General features: G+C 34.1%; 1 protein-coding gene across 1 annotated transcript in view; it reads left to right on the forward strand.

Moving 5' to 3' along the window:
• The window catches only part of LOTGIDRAFT_61417 (hypothetical protein), a gene marked incomplete at both ends in the record, with an annotated part of 49,063 nt that overhangs the window by 25,649 nt on the left and 12,700 nt on the right, over window positions 1-10,714 (forward strand). Inside the window, 3 exons of the mRNA XM_009047859.1 lie at window positions 8,442-8,484; window positions 8,994-9,132; window positions 10,394-10,574. Coding sequence (XP_009046107.1) covers window positions 8,442-8,484; window positions 8,994-9,132; window positions 10,394-10,574 — 363 coding nt within the window. The remainder of the gene's footprint in view (window positions 1-8,441; window positions 8,485-8,993; window positions 9,133-10,393; window positions 10,575-10,714) is intronic.

Consider the following 10,714-nt stretch of genomic DNA (forward strand, 5'->3'; position numbering starts at 1 on the left):
TGGTTATTAAATATCAATCATATCCGGAATTTAGTCTCTAGATTATAACTCGAGTTTCCAGAAAGCCTGCAGCCACTAACATAGTTAAAGGTACTTTACCATTAGAGAGAAATGGTGGTATGTAAAAGAAGGCTTTAATTAAAATGGAAGATAGCTTACCAGGCATGGTAGAATACGCCCACTGGCAGCGGTCAGAGATGATAATTCAATCTTTATTGACCAAAATATATATTAAAGATCTTCATAAGAATACGAAATTTCTTTCAATATATACATGCATACCAAGATTCATTTCTATCAGATAAAATCTGTAGCCCCAATTATGTGTATATGCAAAATTAGACAAAATTTTACAAAATCAAGGGAATTAACTCAAAAACCATTCATCAAAAATGAGCCAAATTAGAACTTCACAAAGATCTTTTAAATATATGCATGCATACCTAATTTCATTAAGTTTTGATTAAAACTCTAACCTCTATTATGTTTGCAAGCCACATTGGATGTGTTCAATAGGTCAAGGGCAATAACTCAAAAACCAGTCATCGAAAAATCGTCAAATTCGAACTTGTTTGCCATATTATCAATTCCAATGCCCACAAGTTTCATTAAAATCAATTGAATATTGTGTCCACAAAAAAAATTTGACCTAATTTAACTAAGTCAAGGACAATAACCATCAAAACCATTCATCGAAAAATCATCAAATTTAGCCATTTTATCAATCCCAATGCTCACACTAAGTTTCATCAAAATCCATTGAAAATTGTAGCTTCTATTATGCCCACAAAAAAATTTCGATGCAATTTTACTAAGTCAAGGGCAATAACCAAACAAAGGTTAATCGAAAAATCACATTCGAACTTGACCGCCATCTTACCATTCCCTATGCTCACACCAAGTTTAATCAAAATCCATTGAAAATTGTAGCTTTTATTGTGCCGACAAAAGAATTTTTGTGCGATTTTACAAAGTCGAGGGCAATAAGTCAAAAACCGTTCATCGAAAAATCATCAAATTCGAACTTGACCGCCATCTTATCAATCCCAATGCTCACACCAAGTTTCATTACTTGTGCCTACAAGAAATGTTGACGGACGGACAGGGGCGACGACAATATACGACCACATATTGATGTGGGCGTATATGACAATGTACAAAATTATATTCTAATTGTGTCTGCACATTTTACATTGGCTATCAGGAATGACAGAATTCCTTTCTGAAAATGTCTTTGGATAGCATGGTCACCTAAATTTTCGCATTACCAACTGATATTGCTCTGTTTTAAGTAACAACATCATCTTCATTTTCACCTCGTCATTTAGCTGGCCCGTTTTAATTATCGATGGAAGTTACGACAGTTTAATTTTCTTGGCCTATGATCTATGTAAAATTGCATGCCAACCTATACGATAGACGGTGGTATTATTACGTAAAGTAGCAATGCCTCTTAAAAGCTGATATTGTAGACTATGAGAAGCAAATTTGATTGACTGGTCGATTAATCTACTGTCATCTATGTTATTGTATACGACACTTCAAAATCTCTCAGACCAAACCATGTAACGCCAAGCAATGAAACCTTCACTACTGATTTATTACAAGCACCTCTAATCACTATAGTAGTAACTTCGATTAAGTGGACTTTATCATTCTAGTTTAGTTTACTCTTACTGGAATGTCATAATGTATATACATGTACTGGTGTGGTGTTTTCTAACACCTTCCAAAAAGCATAACGAACTTTAACTCTGCGCTTGAAAGTGAAAAAGACGAGTCATCTTTTCTTGAGACACTGCCATATTAGAAAAGACATCTCTAGAAATTGGTAGAGAATATTTTTAAGGAATTATGCGATTTTCGTATATTTCTAGTACTTCTGAAGACTATTTACATATATTCACGACCCAAATCAACCTCCCAAAATGGCACAACTGTAAAATTTTAAAAACAATAGTTTTGACATTAACGGCTGGATTTTTAAGGGACACATTTTTCTAGATTTCTGTGTATAGTTTTAAAAAATTTGAGCAAAAAATAATTTCTACCTACAAAAAACCCTTAAAATAGCAACTCGAATACCATGGACAACCATTTGGTTTATACGTAAACTAGTACCTTCATTAAAAAAGTTGATGGCGTTGATAGAAGGAAGATAAGGTTCACTCTGATTATCCGAGGTTCTCCTGAATGGTTATGTGGGATATGTATAGGATTGGAACTTAGTGTACTGTAGGTTTTGTAGTGTAAACGTTTAAAAACTATTTCTATCCGTGTTCAAAATCACCATTTCATATCAGCAGTCCTTCATTCTCGCGCCACATGAGTAGGAAGGCATCTTCTTCATATAAGGAGGAAGTTAATCAATCCTTATTGAAAATATGAAACTATTTGTTAATTTTTTGGAAGATAGATTAGTCATGTGCATATTTGTATAAAAATAGCTGACATTTAAAACTATCAAGAAAGATGATTTATAACATATCGACTAGACAATATTAAGAATAATTCTAGTTATATTTAAACCTCTAGGTTTTAAAGTAACTATGCAAATTGGATCAGGCGCCACACAGGCAGTCAATTTCTTGGCACCATCTTGGTGGACATCCTTAAAGAAGCTGTGGTGTTCTGACATATTTTACAGAATCGTATTGTGTAAAAAAGAAAAGAATTCATAGATATATTTTAAATTATGGCGCTTTTAACGACATGACCAAAATCCATTCAGTTTTAAGTTTTGAATTTAGGTTCGGTATTGTAGGAAAATTGAGTAAATAAAGTAATAAATAAAGATCAATAATTGTTATTGATACACCCGACATTACAAAACCAACATGACAAGTTAATAAAGCAGAAATAAAAACGAAAGTAAACTCGACGAGAAACGATTGAAAAGAGGCGGAAAATATTCCATTTCCGTTAAACACTATCAGATTTGTGGTTCACGTGACCCTTTTGTTCCGTAAATTAAGTCTGCCATCAACTCATTCCGCTTGGTAGAATCTTCTACAACTGACTAGGTTTTTACGTTGATAGAAATTCATTGAAGACGAATCGATGACCGATCAGATTAAGATCTCGGTGCAGTTAGACAATTCAATATTATTACATAACTCTACTCTACCGTAAGTTCCAACGTGATTGATAAAAATAAATGAGAAAAAGGCTGTATTAAAGTCACGATGTGTTACATAAGATACACAGATAAACAAGGGATCAATGTCGGGAACGGATGTGGACCATTTAAGGCGTCGTGACGTGGTCAAAAGAATTTTTCATGGCCAGGGCAAACTTGATATACAGTAATATGTTCACTTTAACTGTAAATGCACGGGTTCCTGAACTGAAGTCCACAATTCGGTGTAGAGACCTGAAGTGAGTCTTAAGATCGATGTTATACCTTCAATATTCCATTCCATTACAATTTACCACAACCAAATTACTAATGTGACCTATTGTCCTTGTTGCCAATTTGCTGTTAGCATCCAATTTTATTTTGATAAGGTTACCGTTGTTTAAAGATCGAAACATTTATATGTATTTTACGGGTCGATCCTTTGAAAATAATTGCTGAATTTGGACTGGATATGGTACGAAAATAACAAATTTACGTCTTTAAGATATGAAGACAGAGAATGCCACCAGGTGACCTGTAGTTATAAGCATGAATTTCGTGTTACCTACACCATTTGCAGTCTGTGATGAAATGGACCATCGTAGCTTGAAGAGAATATAGGGTAAGGATGGAGAATAAATTGAATTGTGAAGACAGATCTGAGTCTCATTGAAACCTCGTCACTAGTAGAAGTTAAAGAAGATTTATCGGAATTTGATTTGAGTTAAACTAAATAAAAGATAACTCGGCTCGTTCGGAGAGATTTTTTAACATGAAGAGGTCGGGAAAACACATTCACAATTTACAATGAAAGCTTTGAAGTTTTCCACTAAGATTTATTGGAAATTTTAGCAAATTAGTTTTGTTATTGATATGATGCTTTAGGGATAAACCGATCCATAGTTGGTGGGTGTACAAGTAAAACCAGTATATCTGTAGGTGATGTCAGACTATGACTGCTGAAAGATAGTTTTTTCTTTGAATGATTTTAAATAAGTGTAACACAACAATATGGCTTAGAATTCCAGTTGCGATGTAAAAATTTTATTGTGAATGTTCAAATAACTATTGGTTCGTGAAAATACCCAATATCAGCTTAAATAAAAACAACTTCCGGGTTAATGAGGCTTACTCATATTCATAATAAAAACGTGTAAGTCTATCTAAACTTATCACTCAATTGCAGAAGTATTGTTGTGGTGTTCAAATTAAACCCCCAATCGAGAATAAATCTAAAGAGAAAAAGGTGGGGGGAGGGGGGTGTTGCAGGTAGCCCCGAATGAAGGTTGAAGGGCATGACTCTTATAACTAGGTTATAAATTCGGGCAACCTCAGATATTTCGCCCACCCCCTCGGACGTCAACCTGACTTCGCCACTGTGTAATGCATTAAATAGCTATATTATATAAAGGTTTGAAATCGAAAGGCAAGTCAGTTTACTTGTCATCCCGTGAAACCATAATCTAAGAACTCTGTAACCTTGATATTTCTTTGACATTTGAGAATTGAATCTGGTGGATCAGGCATTGAACCTAGAATAAAGTGTCAAGATAATGTTAAACGTAGCTTCGGGGATGAGGCTATTGTCACAATTATGAATGTTTTTGGCGTGAGATATCGTTTGCCAAGTCCACGTATTAACCTTTGCGAATTTCTGAGTGAAACTTCCGACGTATCTTCGGGAAATACCTATTGTATTCTAATATTAGCATAAAGGTTAAATCATATGATAATAAAGATCCATAAACGCTTTTTCTTGTGTATCGAAAATAATATATGACTTCGTCCCATACGAAACTACACATGGTTCTTACATGGAAATAATACACACGAACGTAGTTCACAACCATTTTGAATCTCTTAAAAAAGGTATAATATTTCAACCAAGCAATATTTAATGTTTTAGCAATGGCTTTTTGTCAGTGCACAGAAGGCTTTTATATGAATGTGATAGAGCCTGGGATTTTATTATTTTGAAGACGCATTTCAAAATGTGAACGAGACATTGCCTTGAGTCTGTAGCTGATCTTGATGACCACTTTGTGTGCTTGTGGAAAACATAATTAGACTTATCGGCTATGAGGCAGACACGAAGACGAGTTGGTGAACCGGTTTGACGTTGAATCCGTGAAACCGACTTGAAAATGCAATAGAAGATACGGGAGTTCTTGTATTTTTTTTCTTTTAAAAACATGAGTGCTATCATGAAATTGATCATTTGACTTTTGGGGGGCTTGTTTGATTTGCATAATCGCATGTAACCATTACGTTACATAATTGATTGATACAAACATTCCTTTAGTGCTAGGTGTAGCACCCATTAGAGAACTACACGTGGAGTTGCAGAAGTTGGACATTATTTAATTAAGAATGTTCTTGAAGACAACAAAAAAACTATTAGGTCGATCGGAAAAAATCCAATTCTAAGAGCATATCTACATCGATTTTATTTGAATTACTCAATGAGATTCCTTGAAATTTTTACATAGAGAGAGTACAGTCAAATATGATTTGTCTAAGTTTTGATCTCAAGATTTGATCCAGATTCAAATTATTTTATTAAAATGGCCTATTAGACAGACGTAGCCGACCGTTGTTACATAATTTTTGTTTGATTTTGTGAAGTCGAATTTCGTTTCTAAAGCTACTTTATTCACCTGCAAGTACTATTTTAGATATTGATTAGTTAGCTATAATCAGAATGATAGGAGATGGAGATGGGTTAGTAGTTTCAATAAGTTTTTATTGTATAAAGAACACTAAGCCTCTTGGCTAAACAAGACGGCTGTGATTGTTCAAATGTTCTCACTTGTTGCCAAATCAATAAAAGTTTCATAGAATAGCATTTTGTGTATTTAGACTGGAATTTACTTTGCTCTTCCGATCGCTCGTCGATTTTATCTGAAATATTTTATGTTTTTAAATTTCCTGCAGTACTACATACATTCCTTATATACAATATATTCCGATATACATTTACTCCAATGTTTTTTTAAGTTAGATTTTTCGAAATGTGCTTAATTACATCTTATGTGTATGCATGGTTGAATGTACTCTCTAAAAGTTCGTGACTTTCTGACCACCTGGCTACGTGTCCTGATCAGGAAAAAAATACATATCATAATATGTACAAAAGTGGTGTATTGTTCAGGCGCTTTGGGTCTCATCCAAATCTTCTGATACTTAAGCTCAGGTAGTTATATCTATTCATAGGTTTTATCTTGAAAAATCGAAATTTACTTTTTGGAAATTTATATTTCGTAAAGTAAGTACATCCTTTAAATAATAAAGATATAGATTTGGATAGAAACAACAAATAAGAACAAGTACTGTTTAAAAATCAAACAAAAAGTTTGAAAGGTACCAATAACACAAGAATAGCCAGTTTAAGTTTAACAGTTCTTGACACATTGTCTTCATTTTTTGTCTATTTGAGAGAAACTTGATAATCTGCTGTATACCTTTTTGTAGATTTTTACTTTAAGTCGTAGGAGTTGCAATTACTTTTTTATCACTTTGCTTACAGACTCGATTTTGTTTTATTTTTGTGCTGTTACGAATTGTAAAGTAAATCTTGTTACACAAGCAATCTAAAGCAACCACAAAGAACGCAAAGTACCAAACTTTAGATAGAAAAATCTCATTTTTTCTATTATGACAGCTGGTCATATGCCAAATCTCTTTGCTGTGATCTTTCTCTAACAATCCGACCGATTTACAGCTTGGTCGAATAGAATATTGGAAAAGATGATTTATTCAAGGTCACCAGAATTGCACACTTATAAGTGAAATAGGTAAGACTGCAGCATGACTTTAAGTTAAAATTTCACTTCATGATCTCCTTTTAGCAAGCTGTAATTTAGACTATCGCTTTACCTAAATTATATTCCAAGCATGACCACGACTAAGTGTAGTGTAGTAAAATAAGGAGAATGAGTCTTGATTACTTTTCAACGTTACTGTAACATATTTATTTAGCAATATATTTCTAGTCAAGTTAATTCGATTATATTCTCAATATATCTTAATCATCTAGGCTACTTGATAAAACGACGGCAAACTTATGAAGTGTGTGTTCGTGTTGTCAAACTTGTCGCTGTCAATATTGTGTTGATTTCTCACGGGACTGGGTTCATCAATAATGGATAGGTTATCCATACCATGGTATTAAACTCTGGTTCTATTACACTTTCTATAAAACACCACTCTAATCTCTTTCTACTCACAACCAGATACATTATTTTGTATTAAGCGAACTGACTACTCTAATATAATTAATTTTTATTAAAAAACGAGATTCTTTTACAAGATTGAATTTACGAGGCAAAAGAACTCTCATAAAAATTAAATTTAAACTAATGCTGATGAAAAAGCGGGAAAGTTTAAATTTCTATTGGTCTGGGGACACGATATAAAATGACTTCAGTAAAGACCTGATAAAAAATGACTTCAGTAAAGACCCGAGAAGCCCAGTAAACTCAGAAATTGTGAATTTGAAAGCAACACTCCATGATATGTGATGGATCTTTTTGCGGGGAATTTCTTGCTGTAAAGTAACTTTTATTAGAACTCATATTGGATCAACAAGTGCATGCCAGATTAAAGGGTTTTTAGTTTTCCGGTAAGGAGGTCAAATGATAGCCTCAGCTGTTAGTAGGAATCTGGCGAAGCAAATAACTGATTAATGGTCTAAGTGTCGACACAGTAATCTTTGCTTGATAAAAACATCAATGATTGACTGGACAATCAAAAATGAATAAAAGCTATCGTGATGTTACATAAAGAGAAAGTAATTTACTGGTTGATCCCGACTCCAAGTAACGTGATAATGATAATGGCGGGAGAAAACCTGTTCGCAGACGATATAACGAGGTTGACCAATTAGTTGAATGTATGATGTTAACATTGGCGGGAATTAAAACCCAGACGACACAGTTTATATATACCAAACCAATTCTTGTATTCTCATATCAGTTGGTTTTAGCATATTGGTCCTAAACGAAAGCTTAGACGGTTTTATTGTTGGATTGTCGTATGGCACATGGTTCGCTGTAGGGATATTCAGTTTTAAGTTGTAACCAGTCCTTTGGGATCATGACAGTTTAATAATTTTCGTAAATGCGATCATGTCAATAGAAAAAGATTCGTATTAACTAAAACAAAGTTATGCTACAGTTTGCAATCTTTCAAATCTTTCAGAGCCCTCAAGAAACATCTAAAAAATTTCATAATATACTTTCACACTAACGTCAGTCACCTTTTAAAAAGGGTTTTTACTGAAAGTTGATTCTCATATTAAATTGATTTTTTTCTCTCTTTCCAGAAATCTATTCCCTGATAATCTGATATTATCGTGTGTAGATGCTGTAAGTATTTGGATATTTTATTCACAATTTCCGCCGTTCACTGTTTTCTTGCCATTATATTCTTCATTCAGCTTTTATATCTATTTCCTGATTTCCGTATTCTGTATCTCTAATTTCCTTAACATCTTACTTTTTAAAGTCTTAATAATAGTCAATCAACGACGAATAAATATTTACAATTTGTGGAACCCCGTTTGTTTTGCAGATTAAGCAGTGTTCACTTTTTAGTTTATACATACCTGGAGGTATTATAAAAGAGTTCTTACGTTGATTACTCTGTGACGCCTAATTTGATGAGACATATAGGAGACAATGATCTAACATTCTGGAAGTCAGGCAAACATCCTCCTCCCTCTGAAATAATTTCGGACGTTTGCGTCAGATTTGTGTCATTCCAGTGTCAGTTTGTCGATGTTGATTAGCGAATTTGATATACTATAATATCCTAATGTAACAGAACTGAATAACGACGACAGTGCTTCTCACTTTTTTATCTTTTGAAATTTCAGTACAGAACAGTAGAAAAGAAAGAATTTAAAGAAAAAATAATGCCTAAAACAAACGATACATTAAATACCACTGCATCACCGACCTCGCTGGTTTATTATTTACTGAATAACGCCACCAACGTAACGGAGAAGGTTGGAGGTAGGTTTTTAAAATAATATGATTGCAACCAATACTTTCTAAGTCGTATAAAAGTATGTTTCATAGTAGTTACCTTTAAGCAATATGATATAATTATGCAAATGTTTAAATCTACGAGCACTAAAATATGAGGCGATACAGTATGTATCAGTGCGATATAACGTCTAACTTTTACCGACAAACGCGTGGTCATTTAAACGCTCCTTCAGAGAAAACAAATAATTAGCACCAAATTATGTATGCATACCTACAGCTTAATTCCTTTTCTTTTCTTAATTATCAACACGCCCATTGTTTGTGGTGGCCACTGGAATGGTCAACGCTAATTGGTAAGCTTTAGCAAGGCTTGGATGAAAACGTTGCTTCCCGAAGGGACACTTTGCAGCATTTCGCAAATTCTTTGCACCACTCTTTCCAATCTCATTTTCCATCATTTCGATATCTGCACACGGGGACCTTTCAAGTCATTTGGGACTTGTCGACTTGTTGCTTGGTATAACTGAAACAGTTTTACCGACAATCACTTTTAATGAAGACGAACAGTTTTCCAATAAGATCACAACTGATACAATGTAAAAGACGGTATTGGCTGGAGCCATCGGTAAAACCGATAGGTTAACCGAAAACGTACAAACCTAGTGTAGGTTATGATGTTATCTGTAAACTAACCGTCTACCTGAAGTCGACAAGTTGTGTGCAACATTTACCATGAATCACTTGTTAGATCTTTATTTGACTGGGACTGTCTGTAAAACGCGGAATCGTTCGATAAAAGACGGTAATTACTGGAGCCGTTGGTAAAACCGATTGGTTAACCGAAAGTGTGAAAACCTGGCAACAATGCATCTTTTAGGTCACGGAAGAACAACCCAATTCCACGCCGCCCTGTGCGCCCTCCCGTTCGCTACGCCCCTGTTTATCAGCAATTATGACGAACTCTCGATGGTCAACAATATATTGATTTTTTCTCAATATTGTCAAGTGTATTTCGCTTATTACATTAATGTCAGAGGCAATAATTCTATACTTTATTTGGTTAAAATGTTTTAAATTTGTTTAACCTTATTTCCAACTCGACAACATGACCATGGTATAAATATTTCAAAATGTAACTTGTAAAATGGCGCACAATGCGACAACCATTTTTGGCCTTTTTGTTCCACACCTCACAAACTGAACTAAAGTTACATGTTAAACTGGTGAAGTACTGAAACATATCTATGATATATTATGTATTATAATAATGAATTCATATTTCCAGAACCGTACGAATGGGTTCCAACCAAGTCTTCAACTGGTCAAACTAATGTTCTAGGAATTGTAATGTTTTCTATATTATTTGGAGTGATGTTAGGACGTATGGACAGTAGAGGTAAACCAGTTCTCGATTTCTGTTCAGTAATCGTAGAAGTCACCATGAAGCTTTTCACTGTTTTTATTTGGTAAGTACATTTTGTAATTTTCCAAAACAGTTTAAATTAATTGCAAGCTTACTCAGAATCAGAAATTTTTCTTCTTAAAGGGACAAGTGCGGCATTGGGGGGGGGGGGGTTGATTTTAGTCTTGATTATATGTAAATAGC

This window comes from Lottia gigantea (genome assembly GCF_000327385.1).
Source record: "Lottia gigantea unplaced genomic scaffold LOTGIsca_118, whole genome shotgun sequence".
NCBI classification, from domain to species: Eukaryota; Metazoa; Mollusca; class Gastropoda; family Lottiidae; genus Lottia; species Lottia gigantea.